The sequence below is a fragment of the Ambystoma mexicanum genome, chromosome 6p (assembly GCF_040938575.1).
Source record: "Ambystoma mexicanum isolate Mex_15411 chromosome 6p, UKY_AmexF1_1, whole genome shotgun sequence".
NCBI classification, from domain to species: Eukaryota; Metazoa; Chordata; class Amphibia; order Caudata; family Ambystomatidae; genus Ambystoma; species Ambystoma mexicanum.
This window is the reverse complement of record NC_090935.1, coordinates 100,225,976-100,253,247: the sequence shown is the minus strand read 5'-3', so window position 1 is coordinate 100,253,247 and position 27,272 is coordinate 100,225,976. Positions and strand designations below refer to the sequence as shown.

General features: G+C 44.8%; 1 protein-coding gene across 1 annotated transcript in view; it reads left to right on the top strand.

Annotated features, from left to right (window-relative positions):
* LOC138510696 (long-chain-fatty-acid--CoA ligase ACSBG2-like) overlaps window positions 1-27,272 on the top strand; it is a 225,245-nt gene that overhangs the window by 57,366 nt on the left and 140,607 nt on the right. Inside the window, exons 4-5 of the mRNA XM_069626467.1 lie at window positions 2,051-2,131; window positions 18,048-18,197. Coding sequence (XP_069482568.1) covers window positions 2,051-2,131; window positions 18,048-18,197 — 231 coding nt within the window. The remainder of the gene's footprint in view (window positions 1-2,050; window positions 2,132-18,047; window positions 18,198-27,272) is intronic.

Genomic DNA, 27,272 nt, shown 5'->3' with positions numbered 1-27,272 from the left:
ATCGACTTGTTCCTTAGCCATTGTCGCTATCAGTAGAGTGATTCAACCTTTGCCATTATCATTTTAATCCCATTTAATATTTGCTTCTCTAGGTTGTCCGGCTCACTGTCCTCTTCCCTGTCGCTCGTGTTGTCAACCTCACTGGTGGTGTCAAAGATAGCAGGTGTAATCAAGAGCGACGTCCGGCCAGTTTCATTCGGTAAATTTGATATGTCTATGTCAATGACATTGTGGTCGCAGTTTTGGACATGACACCCCTTTTAAGCACCCCTCAATCCCACACATACCTTTAGCAATGAGTTGTTGTTGTTGTCTATAGCGTATGAATGAGAGAGTTCTGCCGTATCTTCAACCAGAACCGTAGACGTTTGGTCATCACCTTCAACTTTCCCCACATGAAAAAAGTCTGTGATGTTGGCTTGCATCTGGTTGATATATTTTTTTTTACAGTTTTCCAACCGCAGCATTTTTTTTTTTCCCACTGGAATGGAACTTTGTTTTTTTGGATCACGCTATAAAGTAGTCGCACTTCGAAGTGTTGTTCTGCGATTCGGTGCGGACTTCATTTGTAGGAATGACCTGTGTCGCATTTTCAGAAACCCAGGAAATCTAACCTAGTGTCTAGCACTTGGAGTATCGTGTTCCAACTCCGGCAAGATAGAGGCGCAGGACTCAAAGTGCTTCTATTGCTTTATGGCAAGGTGACTGGTCCGGAGAAGAAGACACAACATGTAATAGCAAGGAACACCAGGCTCAAAGGGGCGAGACCCCGCTGCTAGTAATTGTGCCATTTATTTCAGTGTGCTGGAATTACTCTGCGCAACGGTGTAAGCGCGCTTTTGACTCGGTCACAGGGCTCAAAGGGACACGCCCCACAGTCACCCCATGAAAGATGCTGATAAAAAGACAGTCATATAGGCCGGCTAGAATTTTTGCTCAGCCGAAAGGTGTACTCGGCAAGGAGTTTTGCTCATAATTTTCAAGTTACCCTGTCAAAACCGCTGGACAACAAAAGGAACACTCAAGTCCCCGTACTCACAGTGATATTAGTCCGCAGTTGGTCTACCACTGATGATCGTAGAGTGTAAAGCCTGCTGACTGCCGACTGCACACTTAGTAGCCACACTCCCACATTAATAATGAACAAAAATAGACAATAACAACACAGTTGTAGATCCTGGAACCTGGTCCATTAAAGGCCCTTTAGAATCCGAGCACATCTACAGGCACATCCCACAGAGCCTATCTGAACCACCCACTCCTCCGCCTGTACAGACAATGTGCCCTAAGTGTGATGGTGACATTCCAGCAGAACCCATGAGATGGAAATGCCTTACAGTACCAGGCAAGTCCCCACGAAGGGGGATGTCGCTGGAGCTTCTGCTCTCAGTCTACTTTCAACCATAACAGAACACAGCATCCCACACCCCCTTCAAGATACCTGTGTTTTACTCTTGTCAGCAGCAGCTGGAGTGTCGCTAGCAAACTTGCACCCGACCACATGACTTTCACCCAGAAAGATTGAGAATGAGGGCAATCGTGGATAGAGAGATCATGAAAGAGAGAAAAAGAGCATATAGAAAGGACAAGTGAGAGAAAGAGAGAGAGAGCCAGTAGGCGAACCAGAAAGAGAACAGTGTGGGTATTGGTACACCTAGATTTTGAATGGAAAGCCATTTGGATACCATTCCATAGGCTCCAATTAGTGATCACTGTACTTAACCGTGGAGAAGGTGAATAAGTGTATATTTTGTATTTAATTGTTTTATTGTTTTATGTTTGCACAATAGTTTGTATGGTTTTAATGCTTAATCTTCCTTGCTCTGTACTACATCTGGGGTTTGTTTTGCATTGGTTGTCTCTTTGCATACAATTGTAAAACGCATCTGTAATAAAATGCTGAACCTTTGCTTTCTTGCTTTATTTTCAATTAATTTGTGTTATTACATGTTTTACAAATTATTTATGAAACAATCTGATCCCTGTGGACCTGTTCCCTCTGGAAGTCTAACAAATATGTCTTATATTAACTTGTATACTATTCATTAAGATCCAGGACCAGCTGCCTCGCCTGAAGGCCATCGTGCAATACCGCCATGAGCTGAAGGAGAAGAGACCCAACCTATACACGGTAAGACAACCTCCCCGCCCCAAGTGCATGATCTGAGGGAGAAGAGACCCAACCTGTACACGGTAAGGCAATGTCACTGCATCATGTGCATGAGCTCAAGGAGACGAGACCCAACCTGTACACGGTAAGGCAATGTCACTGCATCGTGTGCATGAGCTGAATGAGACGAGACCCAACCTGTACACGGTAAGACCGCAACCATAAAGTGCAGTATTAAGCTGCAAGAGAAGAACCTGTCCAGTGGTTTTTAATAGGTTCATCCTAATCACATATTTCTGGATACACATCGTCCTTGATCTTCTGCTGCCATTTCCTCCCTTCCATCTTTGCTGCAGTCTTAAGATTCAAGTCTATTTTCTAAAAGTGTTAGCTAACCTGGTACTCTACCCCTATTGTAAAAGATGCCCACATCCCAAAATATGTACTGAACAGTGACTTTTACCCATATGCCATGACCCCATTCCTCCACAGTTAGGAATGTCCCTTGGCATAGGGACCAAAGCAGAGCCTGTTGCCAGGCAGCAGTGAATTAGACAAGTCCACATGCGCCAAACTGCATAGTGCAAAGTGTTCTACTGAAGAGACAAGGCAATGTCCGGGAACACTAGGTCTGATTTAAGAATTAGTGTGAAGGTGTGAGTAGGTCTAAGAGATATAGGGTGTACGATGGTTGAATAGAGAAATCTAATCTTCTCTTGGAGACAAAGTAGAGAATTTCAGACTGGTAGAGGCTGCTGCCTGGTCCATATACTTAATATTCTTGCCCTGTTGATATAAGGCTTTTCCTCTCTGTGAAGATAAGTCAACATGCACTTAAAGCCTTTTGGTTCCAGCGTTGCTTTTAAATTGGGTTCTTATATCTCTTATCATGCTGGAATGTAGCATCTAATCGCAGGACCAGGTTTCAAACTTGTGCTGCTTGGGAGCATCGTCCCTTGGCTATGTGATGAATCCTGCAGAGTCATCACCAAACCCCAGCCTAACGTCTCCTCCCATGTGGCCAGAGAAAGGCAGCCGCTACCTGATCCCTCCAATATCAATGCCTACTGTACTGGTCATAAGGAATCATTTAAATCTATACTCCTATTGGCCAAGTGCACACCTTCTAGGTAAGTAATTATGGATAATTGAAAGATAGTTAGTGGGGTGCCGGGGAGAAAAAAACCTTGACACTGGGTTGTGTTGACAAATGTAAAACCAACAGATGTCCACACACTTGTGGAACCCTGCTGTCCCTTGCACACCCTGTTGTTATTGTAAATACAATGCAAACGTTTCTTTTGTAGTAAAACTGTTTTTCATAAAAGACCTTTTCTCATGACCCAATTTTGTGTAAAAAACTGGTTTGGGTTTTAGTTCAATTGTACATGTATGTTTCCACTTTCACACATAAAGTTTTTGATTCATTTGTTCATAGGTTACAATTGTTATTCCTGGTACAGAAAGAATCACTCATTTATAGAAAATCACACAAATTAGTTTGATCACATTCTCAGATTAACTTTTGTCAATGGTCATTAATGGGTAAACAAAATATACTTGTCAAATTCCTCATTATGTACAGGAGTTCATAAAACATGCATTTTTGGAAAATGCTTATTGTATAGCATTCTACGTGTTTCGGGGTAAGTTGTCCCCCTTTCCTCAAGAGTTGTTCACCTCTTCCCTTTTCACCTGGTTGATCTACAATGTATAATTAATGATAAGATTATAGTTTCCATATAACTTTTATCTGTCATATTCAATTAATCATCTTGTAATAATCACCTGGATGTCCAATTCTTCTACTACTGTAATTTTCCACTTTAAATCAATTGTATTCGGCTTATACCAACAGGTGTCCGTGTTCTGTGTTGACAAGAAGCCTAAAATCAATGAAATGAGCCTATTTAAAAAATAGTGTGCAAAAGTTGCACATGCATTTTAATTGATGCTAATCGTATGATAGTTACACAGTATAAAGATCTAATCTACTGCCTGGAGGAGTTTAAAGAAAGGGTTTTACCTTGCTGTTTGGCAAGTTCAAAGTAAATCCTTGTCTTATAATCCAACCAAGGGGATTGATCATTCTTAAATTCCTGGGCTGGCAGGAAAGCTCTTCCACAAGCTGGGGGCTGTTCCCATCTGCGGAGAAAATATTTGGGTTTTAGCGTGATGGGTGCAAGTGGTTGTCCAATGCTCTTGATAGAAAGAGATTCTTACCACCATCCAAAAAATCAGGCTTGGAACGATGGAATTCAGTCTCTGGTCAGTTCAACTTGAAGTTGTAATTTGCTTGTGGCGTATGGTCTGTGGGATGATCCCAAGCATAAAACATAATAAGTATGGATGTCTACAGTTACTCTAGCTCCTAACTTTTTAAGTAGGAGCAAGTCCAGTCAGGTTAGCTTAATTTTTTGCTACCTGATATCATCAATATCGTATCTTTAGATATTTCCTGATCGCCGCGATGACCAGTCTTGCGGTTTCGTGGACAGAATACTACAATTTGAGTTTTGTTGGTATTTACTCTTAGTTCATTGCAATAGATGTAATCGTGAAAAGCACTTAAGAGATTCTGTAAGCCGGAATGTGTTTTGGAAATTAGAACTAGATCATCAGCATACATTAATGCTTTGACCTGGTGGTTATTGAATTTGGGTGAGTCTGAGATGATGTTTTCGAAGGCAAGTTTCACGTCTTGAATAAAATAATTGAAGACAGCTGAGGCTAAAAGGCAGCCTTGTTTTAAACCGCAAGCCATTGGGATGCTTGAAGATAAGCGTCCATCTAATGAAAGGCGAATTTGTATTGAGGTGTTAGTATGTAAAGATGAGATGATATCAAAAAGTGTAGGCAGACAATGATCACGAAGTAATTTGGCAAATAGAAGGGGTCTGCTGACAGAATCGAACGCTGCATGCAGGTCCACAAAAGCAAAAATGATTTGCTGTTTTGTGGCATGGCACTGGGCTTTAAGGGCATTTAGGCAAATTAAATTGATGGAGGTGCCTAAGCCTGCAACAAAACCTGATTGCTGGGGATCACGCAGTAAAGAATTTTTGGTCCATAAATTGAAGTCTCGTAAAATAAATTTCCAGAATAGTTTACCCGGGGAATCCAGAAGTGCGATGGGGCGATAATTGGATGGTAAGCTACTATCGCCATTTTTAAAGATCGGAATGATTAGTGAAGTCTTCCAAGAGGGAGGAATTAATTTATGCTTTAAAATATTGTGGAAGATGTTATAAAGAATATTAGCCCATTCAGACGGATAGGCCTTGAAGATCATATTAGAGAGGCCGTCTGGGCCCGCTGCCCGAGAGGAACTTGCTTTCATAATTTACTCTTGGATATCAGAGATTGTAAATTCAACCTTCCAAGAGCCAGAGATAGCAAATTGGAGGTTATTGTTAGAAAAATCTGAATCAGTGTAGAGGGATGAAAAATGAGTCAGCCAAACTGAGTCTGATACCCCATTGATCTGCAGAGCACCTTGTGAATTAGAAGTCAGGTTATGAAGTAATTGCCACATGGAGCTTGAGTTTTTGCTCTTCATAGCCCTGAACATCGTCTCACTGTCACATTGGTATAGTATGGCTTTTCTACTACAAATCCAATTCTTGTGTCTACATTTAAGCGGGGCGAGATCAGGGAGAGAGAATTTGACCGTAAAATAGCTCTTCGTGCTCTTCGATAGTCGGTTTTAGAAAACTGAATATCCGGATCGAAGGCATGTAAGTGTCGACCAGTCAACCTTCTGGAAGTGGTCAAGGTATTAAGAAAAGGGCACAATAAATCAGAAGAGTGTGAATGATGGTACAGCTGAGCATGACATTCCACACTATTTCCAAATGAGAGCAAAGATGAAAGGTTCCAGCGCACACGAGAACCAACCGAGTTAACAGATAGTTTGGTGAAAAGATGATCTGTGTCGTCCACAAAAATAGACCACTGAATCTTCAAAGAACGTAGATTATGGTCACTATGGGGAAGATTAGTGATGGTGAGACTGTCTATATGTTGAAACTATTTAGCATTCACATAGATGTAATCAATGATGCTTGAGCTAGAGCCACAATGCCAAGTGCTTTGCAGAGGAAGGTCGCCTGGGAACAGCCCTATTTACCATGTAAAAGTTGCGCTGCATCATAAACGAGGACCACATAGATGTGGCTTGATTGGATCGGGCTTGGTTCCAACAATCAAGATTAATGTCACCAAGAACAATTGTGTGTGAAAAGTATGGGGTTTGTAAAACCATGTCAAGGATGGATGCCAAACCATCATAAAAAGATTCATCGATTTGACCAAGGGGATTATGGTAAATATTGACTAGTGCAATAATGAAGGTACGATGTATGATCTTCACTAATTGGATGTGGGCTTGTATTGATGCCCATGTAAGAATAAACAGGCCCATCTGTGAATTGACAGCAACGAGAAGGCCAGAAGATGGTCTTCCCTTGCTGGGTAGAGCCGGAAGCAGAGTAAGGTCAAATCCATCCCATACAGGTGGAGTTAGCAACCAAGATTCCTGTAGAGCTATGATGTGATAGTTAAGAGAAAGAGTGGACATGGAAGTATGTAAATGAGCATGGCCACGAGTATTCCAACTAGCAAGGTTCAAGAATGATGAAGATAAGGTAGTTGGTGGTTAGGACGAACAGGACAAAGAAGATGTTGGACAGTAGGGAAATTTCTTCCCCAAGCCTTGATAAATATTCACTTTCGGCTTTAGAGATGATATCGAATGTGAGGAAGATTCCGGATATAAAGCTAGGAGAAAACCCAACTCGAACAGTTGCATTTTGCAGCGCCAGATTGAATTCCAAACTACAGCTGAGGGGATATGAAGCCTGATCACAGAAGAACAAGTGTCGGATACAAATTCTATCTGATCTATATCATGGGTGGTGATGGCATTCAGGTCCTCGATGTCCCCAAATATATTCAGGACACTTGCACAGTTTAGATCATATTTAGGGAAGTTACCATCTCGACATTTAAGGATGAAAGAATGAGAGAGAGGTCGTAATTATGATGAAGATTTAGAAAGGACTTGGTAATCGCACTGTGGGTAGGCCGTTTTGGCGATGGAGCCACTGAAAACATTCTAAGACATGATCGTAAGATGTTTTCTTCATCTTGCATTGTAAGCACTGTCGAGCTTTGTGTGGAAAGCTCAGAGTCCTCATGACTCAACTGTATTGGACCTAGGCGCTAAGCTAAATAGCCCTCAACAGTGGCTTTTAAATCAAATAATGCAGAAGCAACAGGAATAGGTGTCTGAGATAAAGTTGGAGCAGAAGTTGGCCTAAAAGTGACATGCTTGAGCAACCTGTGTGCTTTTTGTTTGAATTTGCGTAACAGGAGCTAAAGCAGACATCCTGGAGACTGAAGAAAGTGAGGGGTCTGTCGGCATCTGCAGATTAGACAAGCGTCAGTGCTTGCTTTGTAATCAAAGCGAGTATCAGTGATAAGCGGAAGAGTAGAAACAATTGGTAAATTAGAGGAAATGTGAGATGGGCTGGTTTGTAGTTGTTATGATGGTGTCAGAATAACTGACTGATGAGGTAACTCGTGATGTTCGATGGATTGAACCAGCTGACTGAGTGGAGAAAAAGACACTGAATGAGTGACTGAGGTCGGAGAAACTGAGCTTGCAATAGAGACTGGAGGTTCCATATTAGTAGGAGCAAGAGAGGGTTGCATTTGAAGAGGCACAGGAGGAATGATAGAAGGCACAGCAGATGCAGAAGACTGCCCTAAAGCTTTAAAAAAGGCAGTCAGGGTATGTTTTGAGTGTTTTAAGGCGGTCAAATTTTTAGTTTTCTTGACTGCTGGACGAATTCTTCGGTTTAATGGCTTGACGAGGGGAATCACATTTGTTCCCGTAATGGTTACAGAAGAAGAGTTTAAAACAGGTTATTTGGGGCAGAGAGACGAGGAAGGCATTTGAGAAGGGCTGTCTGAGGTTAAGATTAACGGGGGATGAGATCTGGTTCAGAAGACAATACAAGAGCAGATAAAGGCGCAGATGCGGGGATGTGAAGAGCAGGTAAAGACGGGGCAGTGGGGAAAGATTCAGGAGCAACAGCAGAGTGAATTGGTGGTAATTGAGCAGGATCACTTAAGGTGACCTGAGAAATTGGCACCAATGGCAAAGAGGGAACAACAGTAGGTCTAATTATTCCTGGAATGGAAGGAAGATGACTCGTCACAGGAACAATGAAATAATCTAAGGATGGTTGATTGGGTTCATGCTTGAGCTCAACAATAGGATTAGGTTGAATAGTAGACCGTCTTTGTGAGTGGATGGAGGGGAGATTGATAGTAGGTGAAGAACCATCGGCATGCAGCCATTTGGCTAGATCTTCAAATAAGACAGATTGATTCGAGAGTTTGTGATCTATAGTGTCGTAAAGTTTACTCATGGTTGAGATTGCAAGGTTAATGGAAGTGAGGGCAGCTTGGATGAATGCGAGTTGTTGGGGCAGGGCAGCAGAAGATGTGTTTGTGGGGCTCTTGGAGTGGGCATAGCAAATGAATCAATGAGTGGAGATGAACAGATAACTGAGGAATGAATGGAGATCTCAGCAGGAATTTCTTTGTGAGTTTCCTCAAGTTTTGATGAAATAGATGTCGGACTCGAAGAAGCATGAATGGAAATATCTGAGACGTCAGGCTGCAAAGAGGGGAACTGTTAGGAAATCCCAGTGTTCATACTGGAAAACGTGGAAACTACACCATCCTTACTACCTGCAACGGAAACCAAGATGGCGCCTATTTGGTTCCGTTTTTTCCCACTTCTAAGAGCGGGTCTAGTTTATTCCATGATGGCGACCTCCTCACGCCAAACGCTATATCTGTCTTGCTAGGATCCATGTAGGTGCGTTGCTACTCGCTCCACACCCTGTGCAGCCTCATAGCAGCTTTCGCTCCTGCCTTTGCATTCCTTTTCCCCGCCTTCCTGACTTCAGTCCTCCTTGTCATTCTCTCTGTTATATCCTACTTTCCTTTCTCCCTTCCCGCGGCTGTTCCTTCCTCTGCCGTGCTCTCCTCCTCGCTCCTTCCCTTCGAGCGCTTCGGCCTCGCTGTGCTTCTTTTGCTCCACCTCCTTGGACTCCTTGCCACCCCGTTGGGCTTCCAGTTACTCCTCGCTGGGCTTTGTGCAGCCCCTCTGTGCATCTTCCATGCACGTTTAACAACTATGCTCTGGCTGCCATTCTGCCCCGTTGAGCGTCCTGATTACTTACCTTCTCCCGGATTAATTTTCCTGCTGTAAGTCCCGTGCCGGACCTCTTCTTCCCGAACTTGGCTACTCGGCACTGTGTGTCACGACTACTAACAGCTGGACACGTCTCCTCAAGGCACAAAGGACTGTTTACAAGAAACCTTACCTGACCTGCACGTCTTTTGGAGGTATCCAGATACTTCATCAGGTTTTATTCCCCGAGGGTTTCCCGAGGGTGTCGCCCACGAGGCACTTGGAGCCCATTCTCTGGTCTCTTCAGCGCCTTCTGGGAGGCATACCACAACTTCAGTACCACAGGAACCAAGAAGCCAAAGGAAAAAGAACACCAGTACTGTGAGTACTATCTTTATTATTGAGAGTCTAAGAGATAGCGACGCCATGGATCAACAAGTCCAGCAGCTGATAACCGCGGTCCAGTCTCTCAATACCGAAGTACAGACACTGAGAAATGAAAATAATGTGTTACGCCAAATGGTTACCTCACGGAATGAACTTCCCTCTGGGCCCTTACCGATGGGAGAATTTGATGGCAATCCAAAGAGACTTAAAGAATACTTGGACTCATGTACAGTACAATTTACCCTGAAACCCACCTACTTTCCCACTGATAGAGCCAAGGTTAGCTACATGGTTTCGAACATGACAGGCAATGCATTGGTGTGGGCAACTCCCCTTTTTACCACCAATAATCAATTGATGGATTCCGCAGCAGGATTCGTCAATAGCGTTCAGGCCATGTTTGGCAGGAAAGAACTGGTGGTTACGGCTCAAGAACAAATCCTAGATTTAAAACAAGGCAACACTGAATTGCTCTCCTTCATTACTCAATTCAAACAACTCGCCATAGTAACAGCCTGGTCCGATGATGCTCTCATCACAGTCTTTAGAAGAAATGTGTGCGAAGAACTGAAGGATGAGATATCTCGGGTGGCTCGACCCCAAAATCTGGCAGAAATTATTTCCCTAGTACTCCAAATGGATTATCGCATACAGGAAAGAAACTCTGAACGTCGCAAGAATCGAAATAAGCCTCCAGCCTTCATTCCACATAATGATTCCACAAAGAAAACCACCAGACGCGACCAAAGTGAACCCATGCAACTAGGAACTGCCCGTGGACCTTTAACTCCCGAAGAGAGACTCAGAAGGAAGACATTGGGCTTATGTATGTATTGTGGATCTGATAAGCACATACTATCCGATTGCACCTTGGTACCTTCCCGACGTTCGGGAAATGCTACCACCCGTCCATGAAGGGAACCATGAACGGGTATTGCAAAAGTTCCCTAGACTGCCTTCCTACCTCCCAGAGAATGGTTGTGTTACCAATCACTTTACAGTTTCAGGATGTCACTTTAAACAAAATCCCAGCCCTGATTGATTGCGGAGCCGCCGGACTGTTCATGGATTCTGAATGGGCCAATCAAAATCAAATCAAAAGGGTGACCAAATCCGTTGCGATCCAACTTGAAGGAGTAGATGGGACCCCCCTAAGCTCGGGACTCATATTAGAAAACACTATGGAACTAACTATGAGAATCGCATCACACCAAGAACGGATCGTGCTTGATTTGATAAAGGCGGCCCTCTATCCTGTGATTCTAGGATTACCCTGGTTAGTAAAACACAACCCCTACATTAACTGGGCAGCAGCCACATTGTTTCTGGGCTCCAAAGGTTGCCTATCAAACTGTTTATCCAAGGGTGCCATCGGATTATTCACCACCCCTCATCAGGAAAAATGCAAGTCTCAACCACAATCTGTCTCCAATCTTAATCTATTGCCAGAATGTTATCAAGAATATCATAAAGTCTTTTCCAATGAAGAATTCAAAGAGCTCCCACCACATCGCAGTGATGACTGTGCAATTGATCTCTTACCCGACACACAAGTACCTTTTGGAAGAATGTATACGCTCTCAGGACCGGAGAAAGAGGCCTTAAAGGAGTATTTACAAACCCATCTTCATCATGGCTTGATTACTGAGTCTAAAAGTCCTGCTGGGGCATCTTTATTTTTTATTCCTAAAAAAGATTGTAAGGAGTTACGACCTTGTATAGATTATAGGGGGCTAAATCCAGTGACTCGCAAGGATAAATACCCTTTACCGCTGTTACAAGATATTTTGGAAGCAGTCAGAGGAGCATCCATATTCACTAAATTAGACTTGCGAGGAGCATACCACCTTATTAGAATAAAACAAGGAGATGAGCGGAAGTCAGCATTCCGCTCACCCTTTGGATATTACGAATATAGGGTGATCCTTTCGGGTTAGCCAATGCCCCTTCGGTTTTTGAAAGATTTGTTGATCACCCCTGCTATGATTTGCTCCTGCACTCCCTTGTTGTTTATTTAGATGACATCCTTATTTTTTCAAAAACCCAGACAGAACATGTTCAACACGTGTCGGAAGTCCTCAGATTACAAGATAATCACTTGTACGCTAAGCTAGAGAAATGTTCATTCCACCAGTCCACCATGCCTTATCTAGGATATATCCTTTCTGTTGATGGAGCAGCCATGGACCCGAGAAAAGTCAAAGCCATACTACTATAGAAAAGACCCCAGAGCAGTAAGGCTATCCAGAGATTTATAGGGTTTTCAAATTTTTATAGGAAATGTATTCCAAGGTTTTCTCTGATTATCAAACCTTTGACCTCCCTTATCAAAAAGGGAATTCGGTTCCGTTGGACCGATGAAGCTCAACAAGCCTTTTACTTCTTGAAAAACGCCTTTTCGTCTGCTCCCATATTGAGACTTCCAGATCAGTCACAACCTTTTATTTTGGAAACAGGCGGCTCGTCTTCAGCCATTGGTGGAGTACTCAAACAGAAATTTCCCAAAGGTCTCGAACATCCTATTGCATACATGTCCAAAACACTTACACCATCTGAGTGTAATTATACGGTGTTGGAAAAGGAACTATTGGCGGTAAAAAGGTCATGTCAAGAATGGAGACACCTTCTCCTAGGGGCAAAACATCCTATTCTTATCAGGACAGACCACCGGAATCTGAGAGCTTTACAGAATTTCGAGTGCCAGAATAGTCGGCAAGCCCGTTGGGCGTATTTCTTTTCCTCATACGATATGATTGTTACATACATTCCCGGAACAAGCAACCATATAGCTGATGCCCTGTCTCGCAGTTCCGGCGAAGTGGACATTCCAGCCAAAACAGAAAGTATGTTTCCCCAAACGCCTTTTATTTATTTTGTGGCATCTTTATTGCAAGAAGTCCGAAAACAAAGCAAAGATGTTTCTCCACAAGATATAGAACATTATAACTTGACACAGGAAGAAGGCTTATACTACTTTCACGAGCAGTTGTTTGTTCCAAATCATGACCTCAGGATGAAAGTTCTTCACCTTTGTCATGATCACAAAACGGCCGGAAACAGAGGCATTTCTACCACACAGGAACTAATTGCCCATTATTTATGGTGGCCTGAAGTACGGAAGGATGTTAAAAAATATGTTGCCTCATGCCTCACTTGTCTTCAATTCAAAAACCCCAGAAGACTACCCATGGGAAAACTCGTCCAACCAATGCTTCCTACTCAACCATGGGAAAGGATATCAACGGATTTTATAGTTGAGCTCCCTCCTTCCTCCCAGCACACCAGCATCATGGTAACAATTGATTCTTTGACCAAGTTGGCCCATTTCATACCTATGGCTAAATTACCTTCTGCTGCTCAAATGGCTCAATACTTTTTACATACCATCTTCCGTCTACACCTGACTACCAAAAAGTATTTTGTCCGACAGAGGACCACAATATATATCCGCTTTCTGGAATAATTTGTGCCAGTCATTGGGTATACAACACAACCTAACTTCTGGTTACCATCCCCAATCAAACAGCCAGACTGAAAGCCTCAATCAGTCATTAGAACAATACCTCCGATGTTTCATATCAGCCTCACAAGATAACTGGAGTTCCCTGCTACCTTATGCGGAATTTGCGTATAACAACGCCCATCATTCTGCCATACAAATGTCCCCTTTCTATTGCTCCTATGGATTTCATCCCTCTGTCTTCCCAACCAAAGTGCCATTTCCTACCAAGATCCCTTCAGTGGATGCTCTGGTTGCTGACATACAAGCTGCACACTCAACAGCCCTTTCGTCTCTTACGGAGGCCAGAGCTAAAGCCAAACAACAAGCAGACAAGAAACAATCACAGGAACCCAGTTATCAAGCAGGAGATCTGGTTTTGTTAGCCTCAAAATATCTTCCTAAACATTTGATACCTTCAAAGCTTTCCCCTCGCTATTTTGGTCCCTTTGCTGTTCTCAAGAACATTGGTAAGGTAGTATATCGCATCCAATTACCCCAAACCTGGAACAGAATTCATAACGTTTTTCATGTATCACAACTCAAGAGTCACGTTCCTGACAAGTTCCACAGGAAACAAAATGCCCCATCTCTGCCAATACTCTCTCCTGCTGGACCTGAATTTGCAGTCGCGGCCATCTGTGATTCCAGATATCATCGAGGAAAACTGCAGTACCTTATCGATTGGAAGGGCTATGGACCTGCTGATCGGTCTTGGGAACCAGCCTCTCAGGTACATGCTCCTGCGTTGGTCCAGAAATTCCATCGCTCTCATCTTTGGAAACCCAGACCAACGGCCCCGCGGGGGGGCATACTGTTAGGAAATCCCAGCGTTCATACTGGAAAACGTGGAAACTACACCATCCTTACTACCTGCAACGGAAACCAAGATGGAGCCTATTTGGTTCCGTTTTTTCCCACTTCTAAGAGCGGGTCTAGTTTATTCCAAGATGGCGACCTCCTCACGCCAAATGCCATATCTGTCTTGCTAGGATCCAGGTAGGTGCGTCGCTACTCGCTCCACACCCTGTGCAGCCTCATAGCAGCTTTCGCTCCTGCCTTGCATTCCTTTCCCCCGCCTTCCTGACTTCGGTCCTCCTTGTCATTCTCTCCGTTATATCCTACTTTCCTTTCTCCCTTCCCGCAGCTGTTCCTTCCTCTGCCGTGCTCTCCTCCTCGCTCCTTCCCTTCAAGCGCTTCGGCCTCGCTGTGCTTCTTTTGCTCCACCAGTTACTCCTCGCTGGGCTTTGTGCAGCAACTCTGTGCATCTTCCATGCATGTTTAACAACTATGCTCCAGCTGCCATTCTGCCCCGTTGAGCGTCCTGATTACTTACCTTCTCCCGGATTCATTTTCCTGCTGTAAGTCCCGTGCCGGACCTCTTCTTCCTGAACATGGCTACTCGGCACTGTGTGTCACGACTACTAACAGCTGAACAAGTCTGCTCATGGCACAAAGGACTGTTTACAAGAAACCTTATCTGACCTGCACGTCTTTTGGAGGTATCCAGATACTTCATCGAGTTTTATTCCCCGGAGGGTTTCCCGAGGGTGTCGCCCGCGAGGCGCTTGGAGCCCATTCTCTGGTCTCTTCAGCGCCTTCTGGGAGGCATACCACAACTTCAGTACCACAGGAACCAAGAAGCCAAAGGAAAAAGAACACCAGTACTGTGAGTACTATCTTTATTACTGAGAGTCCAAGAGGAACTTGATTGGGGAAAGAGCTGTGCCTTTATGTAAAGGCTGAGAATGAGGATTGACTGATTTAAGCATTGTACTGTCAGACAATGGGTGAGTGTTCATACATGCCTGGGGTGATTGATGAACAACTGGAGAACTATTGACAGTGGAGGAAAGGGCATTGGGTTTGGGAGTAAGGCATTTGAGATGCTTCACTGGGGACTGGCGAAAAGGCAAATTTAGAAGGCATTACTGGGCCAGTAATGCGCAGAGCTAGAAGAGGGGTTAGCGCGATGGCTGTAAAAATCTTGGGGATTGGACTGGCACTTGGTGACATGCGGTGAGGTTGAGAAGAACACAAGCATTGTTAGACATGTTTGTGGTAGGTTTGTAGGTGTGAAACACCATTCAGCAATTATCACAAGAATAAACAATTTTTGTAATGCTAGGAGTTGATCAATAACCTTGAAAAACACGACAGCAAATTTTGCTAATTAAAAAAATGCCACAAAAAAATTTATGAAAAAAGAAGAAAAGAAAAAGAAATAATAATACAGGATAATAAAATGTACAACAAAAAAAATCGAAAATAAAATAACAAGTAATATCAAGTATAAACAAACAAGTCATGAACGAAAGAAAGCAGTAAGCAGTGAATAAAAATGTACCAAACAAGCCACAGGCGCAGACCGCAGCTAACGCGGGTAAGCGGGAAAGCGGTACTTTAGCCAGTACTTTGCCCGTGTGCGTGCACGCTGTGCGCGTGTGCGAGCAATATGTAGCTAGCTAACTACCATAGGCTACCAGCGAGAGCCAATCCCTGCAAGAGTGAGGCGGGATTACTGAGCACAATGTCAATCAATCTGAATGCAGTAGCAATAGTACCTGCTGATAGTGCGCTGAAAATATGTTGATAGTGCGCTTTCTTTGAAGTTTGCAGGACCGAGTGAAATCCGACAGCATAGCAAGAGTGCAAGCGGGAAAGCGGTACTTTAGCCGGTACTTTGCCCGTGTAAGAGACTATAAGACTGTAAAGAGACTATAAGAAAAGGCAGTTATTGGTCAGTCCTCCTTCCAGGAGAGATTGGTGGGGAGAATACGGGAATTAATGTTGCCATCAAGTCTGAAGTTAGTAGTAGAGTTTTCTTCCTGGCAGGCAAGTATACGAGGAAAGGGCTTAGAGTGGTTAGTCCTGGCAGGCGAGTGGACCAGGAAAGAAGATGGTGGTTTGATGAGATATCTTTGTGGCAAAAGAACTGTGTTTAAAGAACCTTTCATCAATCAAGAAAATCCATGTACTTTAACATTTGGTTGACATGCAGTAGAATCACTGAGACAAATTGATGTTTGCTATCCTGACAAAACTGTTTTCTTTGAAGAAGAAGAATTGAGAAAGACTGACATGCTCTTCTGACAAGAAGTAGTTTCTTTGAAGAAGGTGTTACATGGAAAAAGAACAATGGCGTTCTTTGAACTTGTGGTTTTGAAGGAAGGTCAATCATCCTTTCAAGAGGGATATTGTGGAAAACATTGAGTTGTTTGGATTATCAACCAATTGTTTTGAAAGGGAAATAGGTTGTATCACAGTGGTTGAAAAACACATTTCTATTACATTGAACAGAAATGTGATCTGAGTATTCCTGAACTGATCGAGGCGAAGGGAGTACAACCGTGGTCACAATAAGTGCTTTCAAGAACTTTTAAATTTGAAATACAAAACTGTTTTGTTGAACTAAAGTCGGCCATATTTTCCTTGTACTATTGTGTTGTGTGTATTAGTGTGAAGGCCACATATATTATGGACACTAGGTCACTTCTCTTTAGTTTTAGTTTGCTCGGCAGGGACCTCTCTATTAGATTAGGCAAAGTTAGGCGTTTATCAAAACCCCTTTTTATTTTGAATAAATGGCAAACCTCGAGAAAACTTTACCTTTGTGACCGTCTCGCATTTCTGAAGCCTCACGGCCATCCTCACGGCTTTGTGCCAAGCTGACTTTGCTCCCTGGCTATTACCAGATTGTACAGGCCACTACTTTATGCTCCGGCTCCATTTTTATTGGTTGGTGTAGTCATCATGTGCTTTAACTTGTTTAACTCCTCTTTGTGAAGCGCTCAATGGCTTGTGGCCTACTTTGCGCTACAGATGACTAAATACATGTGGCAGCCTCTCCCTGTCTCCCATGGGCACATGCATGTCACATGACGTCCCTCTGCACTCCTGCTTTGTTAGTGCTGATGCCCCTGTAGTGCATAGCGATTTTCTTGGTTTGTCACCAGGACCTCTACAGGAACCATTTTGCCAGTAACCATAACGCCACTTCCCAGTACCAGATATCCACCCAGCCCTTTACTTATGAGAATCACAGTGAAGGGTAAAATGTGCTGTACCATACGGCCATCCTCCAGCAGAGACAACACCTACTCTTTAAGGGAGAGAAGGGACTCTTTGTGACCAGACCCAAGTGTCCTTTCAGAGGTCCCAAAGCAAGTGGACCCTCTATTGGGGAAGAGGCCACTCCCTGGTGCAGGGTGCCTGGCATATCTCCGAGGGTACTAGGCAACCAGGCTTAGTTATGTCCTCTGTCCTACACTCTGCTGAGTGGGTTTAGCTGTCTGGCCACCCTAGTACCATTGGAGGATGCCAAGTACATGTGTGGCCTTGCACCCTGGACATCCCCTAGTCACAGAGAGGGTTATCCCGCCTATGGGTCAGTATTAAAAGACACCCAGTGCCCTTTCCTAAATGGTCCCACTGGTTGTGCAAGGCCCACAGCATCAATTGTATCCAATGGTGGGACTCAGATCCTATGTGCGGCCCTTTAAGACTTTTGTTCCATGGTCTCAGCTGTCCTAGGTTTCAAAGAGAACCTAAATATTCCATAGCAACCCTCTCCAGTCATGGGTTCTCCTTGGGGGAGAGAGCAGCCTGGGGTATTTTTCCTGGGAGCTCTTTTTTGCCCCCCCCCCATACGACCAGACTTCTGAACTAACTCGACCCTATACCACTCTCCACATTTACATAGACCGCATTGTATCTGCCTCTCACCTTGCCCTCTGCTGGCGGGGGAAGAACGACGAATGTCTACATTGCCCCGGTTTCACAATAGTGACTGCTTGGACACAGATGTCTATGGATCTTGACCCTGGTTTTTTTGTCTGCAGTGGGAGGAGTTCATGCAGATTGGGTCAGACGTGCCAGATTCTAAACTGGATGACATCATCGCCTCCCAGAAGGCCAATCAGTGTTGCATGTTGATCTACACATCGGGGACAACTGGGACCCCAAAGGGGGTCATGTTGAGTCATGACAATGTGAGTATCCACTTAGAAAATGCTCTTTTGATTCTGTGGTTAGAAAGAATACAAATACATTTAGTACTGTATATGTGGACATCATTGACTATCAGGGTCGTTATAAAGTCACTGATTTAAACTGTAAGTTAAAGAAAGCACCCTCTGGTAGAACATTTGCTATAAAACCTAAGAAGCTTTTCATGCCTAAAAGACCTGGACGTTTCCACGGCCAGAAGAACTTTCTTGGGGAGGGGAAGTTAAGCATAGAAAAATGGAAAGACTACAATATAGTTTTCTGCAAGTTGGCTGGTGCGGTATTAACATATTCCAACATGCTACTGCACCAGCCAGCTGCAACTTTGCCGGTCTGGTGGCGAAATTACCTCCAGCTAAGAGTTGGAGGTAATTCTGCCACGTCACCGGCAAAAATCACCTGCACCAACAAAGTCTCCCATTGAGTCCTATTAGAGTCCATGGAATGGGGACCTCCATCGGTACCAGCACTAGTAATTCGGCGGTAATTCCACTGGACCGAGTGCTGGTATCAATAATTCTGTTTACTGGTCTCCTGGCGGGTTTACCGCTGGGATACCAGCAAACATGTAATAAGCACTAAAACCTGATCATGACCTAGATGCAGTCGCTGCAAGGAAAAGACTGGAGCAAAGGATAGCTGAAATGTTCTTGATGCTGAAAGGTGGCTCATCATTTCATCCAACATAGTTGGGACCTCGTTGTTTTCAAAGGAATGGGGGCTACCTCTTTACTTGCCATGATCAAATAGCAACAAGGCACCAGCAAATATAGATGGATGGTAGGCTCCCATCCAGCCAAAGAGGCCTGCCAGGCTGCTACCCTTCCATATGTTTACCCACTTGCCCAGCCCCCCAATGTATAGGTGTGTTCTAGCACCATGACCCACCATAGGCATCCCTAAATAAAATGTGCATCTAGTGGGGGCATAACAGAGGGGGTTACAACCCAATTTTCTGTGACACAATGTTGCCCCTGCCTCTGTTGTTCTGGTCTGCAGATGATTGATGCACCTATTAATTGGTTGCCGGCTGTAAAAATAGCCGCTTTACTGTGCATTTTGTAGAGAGGAATGATAATGTATTGAGACAGACCTCTCCATCAAGGTCAGCAAGATGGTGAGCCAATGGTAAGTAGATGTGGAAGATGAGAACCCCAACTCTTCAGACAAGACTAAGGGCAGGAACCCGCTAGCCCCTGTATCAGAGTCCATTGAGTCATTATGCCTGCTATATCAGAGTCCTTTGATTCAAATATGCTTGCTCTATCAGAGTCCAGTGAGTCACTATGTCTGCTCTATCAGAGTCCATTGAGTCATTATGCTTGCTGTACCAGAGTCCATTGAGTCATTATGCCTGCTCTATTAGAGTACATTGAGTCATTATGCCTGCTCTATCAGAGTCCATTGAATCATTATGTCTGTGGTATCAGAGTTCATCGAGTCATTAGGTGACAAGCTTTATGGCCTTGATGATATAAACAATGAGATATCTCAGCTTCTGTGTGCTACGGCATCTGCCCAGGGTGTGTTGTCTACGTTTCCTACGTTCTCTGATATAGATGTACTAGAGGCCATTTAGCGCCTTAAATCTGCCTCGCCGGCTGATGCTATACCCTTGGATCTTCTGAAGGAAGCCTCGGGTGATCTGATTGCCCATATCACTGCTGCTGTAAATGCTTCTCTTACAAGGTGGGGATTCCGTTTATCCTAAGCATGCATTGGTGATTCCTCTGCTAAAGAAGCCCGCTCTGGATCCTGAAGTGCTGGATAATTACCTGCCTAACTCGCTCCTGCCTTTTTTGATGAAAGTCTAAGAAGCACAGGTCTCCCCTTAGTGCTCGACTTTTCTGGAATCCTCTCATTATTTTGATCCCTTTCAGGCTGGCTTTCGCCCTGGGAGAGGCACTGAATCAGCCCTGAACTCAGTGCTAGATGATCTAGTGCGCTTGGTGGATCGGGTGGTGTTGGAGCAGTTTTGTTGTTGGATCTTTCAGCCGCTTTTCACATGGTTGACCATTCCACCCTGATATCCCATCTCTCTGCTGCGGGTCTGTCTGGCCAAGTTCTTCACTGGTTCATGGCCATCCTGGCTGATCGTTCCCAATCGGTTTCTCTCCCCCCTTTTCGTTCGAGTCCTGTCTTACTTTTCTGCGGTGTTCCGCAAGGCTCTACGTTGTCCCTGATCCTGTTTAATGTCTATATTAGGCCTCTCTTGCTCCTCATCCTGTCTCAAGGGTTCCGCTACTACTTGTATGTGGACGTCACCCAAGTCCTGGATCGCCTTCACCTCACTCAATCCGACACGGCGGCCCGGCTGAAAAAGTGCTTTGAGAACTTAGGAGCATGGATGAGAACTAATTGGTTAAAACTGAATGGCAGTAAAACCGAGGTTCTGGTTGTTGGGACTACATCCCTGCTTCGCTTCTGGACTGCAGAGTCTGGCCTGTTTCTCTTGGAACCTCTCCCTGTGCCTACTTCGTCGGTCAGGAACCTGGGGACCAAAATCTTCGCATTTCTCGCTATGGACGAGCATGTTGCGGTGGTTTGTAAAACTGGACATTTAAAGCTCTGTATTCTTTGGAAGGTCCTCCCATTTATTCCAGCAGATTGTCAGGCTCCGGTGGTGGAAGCACTGGTTTTGAATGGGCTTGATTTCTGTAATTCACTCTATCTGGCACGTGCTTGCTAACTGTTAAACCGGCTCCAGTTACTCCAAAATGCAACTGCCAGATCTATTCTTCGCCCCCATTTGGAGTCCATATGTCCCCTTTGCTAAGGCAACTTCATTGGCTCCCTATTGAAGATCGCATTCTCTTCAAGTCCATGTGCATCGTAGATCGTGCTTTTTATGGCCTGGGGGCAGAATATCTGCATGTGAAATTTGTGCACTATGCTCCTACGCGTGCTCTGCGTTCTCGTTCCGCTCTTCTGGCAGTGGTCCCCGGATTAGACTTTCACGGACAGGCGGGCGTGCGTTTTCGGTGTCCGCCGCTAAAGGCTGGAATGCCCTTCCTCGCGCCATACGCAGAACTGTTGATCATCTCACTTTCCGCCGCCTGCTGAAAACTCTGTTATTCTAGTCCTCATTAAAACATGGAAACCCCTTCACGCAATCCGCGCCAAGGTGCCTTTGGGCAAATATGCGCTTAATAAATTAATTTAACATAACATAACATAACATTGTGCCTGCTGTATCAGAGTGTGTTGAGTCATTATGCCTGCTCTATCAGATTCCATTGAGTCACTATGCCAGTTGTATTGGAGTCTATTGAGTCATTATGCCTGCTGTATCAGAGGCCGTTGAACCATTATGTCTGCTCTATCGGAGTCCATTGAGTCATTATGCCTTCTGTATCAGAGTCCATTGAGTCATTATGCCTGCTCTATCGGAGTCCATTGAGTGAGTATGCCTGCTGTATTAGAGTCCATTGAGTCATTATGCCTGCTGTATCAGAGGCCGTTGAGCCATTATGTCTGCTCTATCGGAGTCCATTGAGTCATTATGCCTGCTGTATCAGAGTCCATTGAGTCATTATGCCTGCTCTATTGGAGTCCATTGAGTGATTATTCCTGCTGTATTAGAGTCCATTGAGTCATTATGCCTGCTGTATCAGAGGCCGTTGAGCCATTATGCCTGCTGTATCAGAGACCATTGAGTCATTATGCCTGCTCTATCAGACTCCATTGGGCCATTATGCCAGCTGCATCAGAGTCTTTTGAGTCATTATGCCTGCTGTATTAGAGTCCATTGATTCATTATGCCTGCTCTATCGGAGTCCATTGAGTGATTATGCCTGCTGTGTCAGTCTTTTGCTTCATTATGCCTGCTGCATCAGAGTCTTTTGAGTCATTATGCCTGCTCTGTCAGAGTCCATTGACTCAATATGCCTGCTGTATTAGAGTCCATCGAGTCATTATGCCTGTTGTATTAGAGTCCATTGAGTCATTATGCCTGCTGTATCAGAGTCTGTTGAGTCATTATGCCTGCTGTATCAGAGTCCTTTGAGTCATTATGCCTGCTGCATCAGAGTCTTTTGAGTCATTATGCCTGCTGTATTAGAGTCCATTGAGTCATTATGCCTGCTCTATCGGAGTCCATTGAGTGATTATGCCTTCTGTATCGGAGTCTTTTGAGTCATTATGCTTGCTCTGTCAGAGTCCATTGACTCATTATGCCTGCTGTATTAGAGTCCATTGAGTCATTATGCATGCTGTATTAATGTCCATTGAGTCATTATGCCTGCTATATCAGAGTCTGTTGAGTCATTATGCCTGTTGTATTAGAGTCTATTGAGTCATTATGCCTGCTCTATCCGAGTCCATTGGCCCTCATTACGACCCTGGCGGAGTGGGTTTACGCCAGCGGTATTCGCGGCGGACCCGTCCGCCCTACTACGAGATCCCGTAGCGCCATGGTGAGTTTTACGCCCAGTTTTTACGGGCGGAAAAATCCATGGCGCTACGGGACCTCGTCGTTAATTACGCCACCGTAATTTACGGTGGCGTAATTAACTCCTTCCCCACTCCCATTATACCCTATGGGGCAAAAATGGGAATGGGGAAGGGTAAAATGGGGATTGGGGATTTACCGCCCCGCCAAGGTCGGAATGGGGCGGTAAATCCGCCAACCCCCATGGCGGTATCGGCAGCTTTCCGCCGTGCTCCATGGTGCATATTGCACCACGATCTCCGCCAGGGTCGTAATGAGGGCCATTGAGTGATTATGCCTGCTGTCTCAGAGTCTTTTGCTTCATTATGCCTGCTGTATCAGAGTCTTTTGAGTCATTATGCCTGCTCTGTCAGAGTCCATTGACTCATTATGCCTGCTGTATTAGAGTCCATTGAGACATTATGCCTGTTGTATCAGAGTCCATTGAGTCATTATGCCTGCGGTATCAGAGTCCATTGAGTCATTATGTCTGCTGTATCAGAATCCGTTGAGTCATTATGCCTGCTGTAATAGAGTCCATTGAGTCATTATGCCTGATCTATCAAAGTCCATTGAGTCATTATGCCTGCTGCATCAGAGTCCATTGAGTCATTATGCCTACTCATGATCTCAGAACCTCTACGGGTCTGGCCAAAACACTAAAGTGCTCGTATGTGGCAGTGAGCCAACACGAGCTGAATTCTAAAAACATCTTGCATTCAGGGATGGGCCACCCAGTTACCAAGCATCTGTCGGTCTTACACAGAATTGTAAAACGTTTCTAGTTCTAGTAAATATGGATAGGATGATCAGTAAGGCACCAGGCTAGTTGTCTGTGTTGGTCTACATTTGTTGGTCATTGCTATGACTTTTTTGGAGGCTCTCTCAATTTGTGTAGCTACTCTCCTCTTGCCCCGCTCTGAGTCCGATGCTGCTTTTATTCCCAGGCTCCTGGGCCCCAGTGAGGTACAGGAGAATAAGCTGAAGGCCACTGGCCAAATCTGCATTCACGGGCCATGGGGAAAACCCACGTAGCATGCCCCTCATCACTTCCATTATTCTGATCTACAATATCCTCCCTGCCATATCATGAAAGTTCCCTTGTCCTACAAGGTGCAGCTCCTAACTTCCTCAGTAGTGATTTTCTGTGTGCTTTTCACATCCTACTGGCTGACAATATCAGTCTGATATCAAAGACTGATATCACAATGAATTCATGTTTAACAGTAAAACCACATCCCAGAATCTGCAGATACTGTTTCGGCCTTCAGCCATGCTTCTCTGCAGGGACAGGAATGGTGCAGGTTCGGTCTTTCCTGTAATGCACTGCTGTTTTGGTGACTTAAAAGATTTCAAAAGAACCCCGTCTTCTGGGTGACAACCAGTCTTTACCCTGGTATTTGTGACTAAAGACCCAGATATCTGGGTTGAAAGGATGACAGGGCCGCTGAGCTTCTCTTTATAAAGGCTGTTGGTCCTGCGCAAAAACATGTGATAAAACTTTCAATAACTTCTGACAATACTGATAAATAGCATTGTCTAAAATCTGTGAATTTCCCCAACTTTCTGGTAGCTGCGGAGGACACACTAAGTAGCCCAGATGCCTACGGGTTAGGTGCACAATATAAATAGCAAAATAAATAAATAAATAAATGCATCAGTGCAGCAAATATGGGCTTAAACGTGTGATCCTGTTCAGAGTGCCATGTGTGCTCCTTCAGGCAAGTGGTAGTGTGTCTGGCCACTTCTAAGCACTTTCTGTGCACAGTGTGAGGGGTCAGTAATCCAAGGCGGACAATGGTTTGGTTATTTATCAAAATACGCAATTTTACTCTCACATTAAATATGATAAAAATGCCTCACGATCCCTACTCTGCTGAGGAATTCCATGCAAGGCAAAGCTAAGGGAACCCACTCTAACCGAAGATAACCGACCCTCAAACCAAGCAAGAAATACACAAAGAAAATATATGGCAATACAACATGACTTGAACAACATTCACAGTTTCTGAATAACCTTCTAATGTCCCGCCCCCAGGATTCAACGTCACTTCTGCAAATGTTCAACCAATGAAGGAAATGTCTCAAATTGGTTCTTGATGTTTCAAAGTCAAAGTGAAAGTTCATTCACCAAAGTTCCAAAGACAAAAAAATCTCTTCTCCCGGCCGAAATATCCACTTTCCACTTCCAGCAAAATAGCACCAATGGTATTCCTAGCCGCAATGTTTTGTCACCTCTGCGAGAGGATTAGCCACAGTTCGAATAGAAATGCAATATCCATGCTGTCAGTAATATACATTTCTGTGTTACCAATTAGTATTTCTTTAGTTACAGTTTTTAAAATTCACAATAGTATATTTGTCGGGGTGACTTCTCAGTACATCTGCTTCCACTTCAACAACTCCACTTCTACTTGATATACCATGAGAACCGTTAACTTTGTCTCACAGTACTCCATCGTGTTTAGACTACGGCAATGCTGCATCTACTGACAACCAGATATACCACCACAGCTTTAGAACCTTGGACTGCTACTACAGTACTGTGCCGTGTTTAAGGGTAATTTTTACAGGGGTCACTTCTTTCAACATCCCTACATCGTGAGGGTTCGTTCTCCATAAATGTATGGGGACATATTACAAATCTGTCTTGCTGAATGGGGTTGGTCCACTAACAATAATCATGAGGGGACTTTGCATTTTCCTGTATGGCCGAACATTTCAAAGTCTTCAAGGAACTGGCCAACCATGCAGCAGCCTCTTCTACTGTCACACCCACCCAGAACCTTTCCTCGGCCCTGGCTACACACTTCATCACAAAAACCCAAGACATCCTTTCCTCCCGCTCTTCTACACCACAGCATACACCAACACCGGAGCCTCCCTTGGCCTCCCAGCCTCCCTCCACTGCCCCTCTCTTCTCTCTCACACGTCATACCCGATGAGGTCACCAGACAAGTCCGGTCCATGAAGGCATCATCCAAACAGGTGGACCTATGCCCCTCCAAAACCGTTAAGGACAATATCAACTCCCTCGCCCCAGCCTTGGCTGATCTCTGCAACCTCTACTTTTCCACAGTAGTTTTCCCAACTGCTCTTTAGCAGTCTCTTGTGCACCCTCTGCTCAAGAAACCCTCTGCCGACCGCTCCATTCCGGCAAACTACTACCCTATCTCTCTTACTCTTTTTTTCAGGGTAAACTCATGGAGAAGTTGCCTATCTCTCAGCTGACCCTCCACACTGAATCTATTCGTTCCATGGCCATCAGTCTGGCTTTAGAGCATCCAGAGGCAAGGAAACTGCTCTCCTGAACACCCGTGAGGACCTGTTCTCAAATCTTGACACTAACACTCCCTCTGTTCTCATTCTCCGTGACTTCTCCTCTGCTTTTCACACAGTTAACCACAACATCCTGATCGCACATCTCCTAGACACCCTGGGTATCACAGGTCAGGCTTTGGCATGGTTAACCTCCTTTCCCTCCGACCACCCATCCCAGATAGAACTCAGAGCTCTTGACTATCGCTCTCTCAACCTGTGGCGTTCCCCAGGGATCTAACCTATCCCCCTGGTTCTTCAATGTCTACATAGCTGCCTTGGCACGTGTGATTACCACTTTTAACTCCAATTTCCAGTGTTATGCGGATGACACAAAACTATCTTTCAGGCTACCCTCAGCGGCCTCCTCCTCCTCACTCATATTTGACTGTCCGCTATTCAGTAATGGTGTGCTGCAAACAACCTCTGCCTCAACACCAGTAAGACTGAGATCATTCGCATTCGGACCCATGCTCCTGCTTTCCCACTTTGACTCTGCCCGGAACCCTTGGACCTGCGCCTGCACCCACCTGCAAGGCTAACAACCTTGGGGTCATCTTTGACTCCACTCTCTCCTTCTCCTCTCACATTTCGGACATTTCTAAAAAGGTCTAACTATCAGCCAAACCTCCTCAGAGTTATTCTACCTTTTCACACCTTTCCCCAGCGTCTCACTGTTTCCAGAGCCCTGGTTCTCTCTAGGCTGGACTATTGCAACAGTCTCTTTCTATCCCTCCCTGCTTCTGCTCTGCGCCCTCTGCAACTCATTCAGAACAGAACCGCAAGACTTATCCTTGGCTTCAAGCCCAGGGACCCCATCTCTCCGGCACTGAAATCTCTTCACTGGCTCCCCATGGCTGCAAGGATCATGTTCAAGACCATCTGCATTGTCCACAAGGCCTTCTGGAGCCTGAAACCCACCTACCTGCAGCGTTGCCTACCCAAATACTGTTCCTCACGAGCCCTTCACTCTTCTACCTCCAACCTTCTGCAAGCCGTTTCTCCAAGCAGAGATTTGGAGGGAGATCCTTAGCCTCAGCAGGTGCCTCCCTCTGGATAGCCTCCCAGACGCCCTCTGTCTTGAGCCTGATCTTCTTAAGTTCCGGAAACTCCTTAAGACCTTTCTCTTCTCGTCTCCCTTCTCTCTCCCTCTGCCCTGCTAACTTAGCTCTTTGCTCTTTCCCTCTCTCCCTCCTCTTCCTAACAGTTTGCTGACTGGCCACCTGGTGTACCTCAGAGGACCACAGAACCCGGGCACCCCGCCAATCCTCTCTCGCACTTGCCTCAATACACCGCATCCCACCCTCCCTCA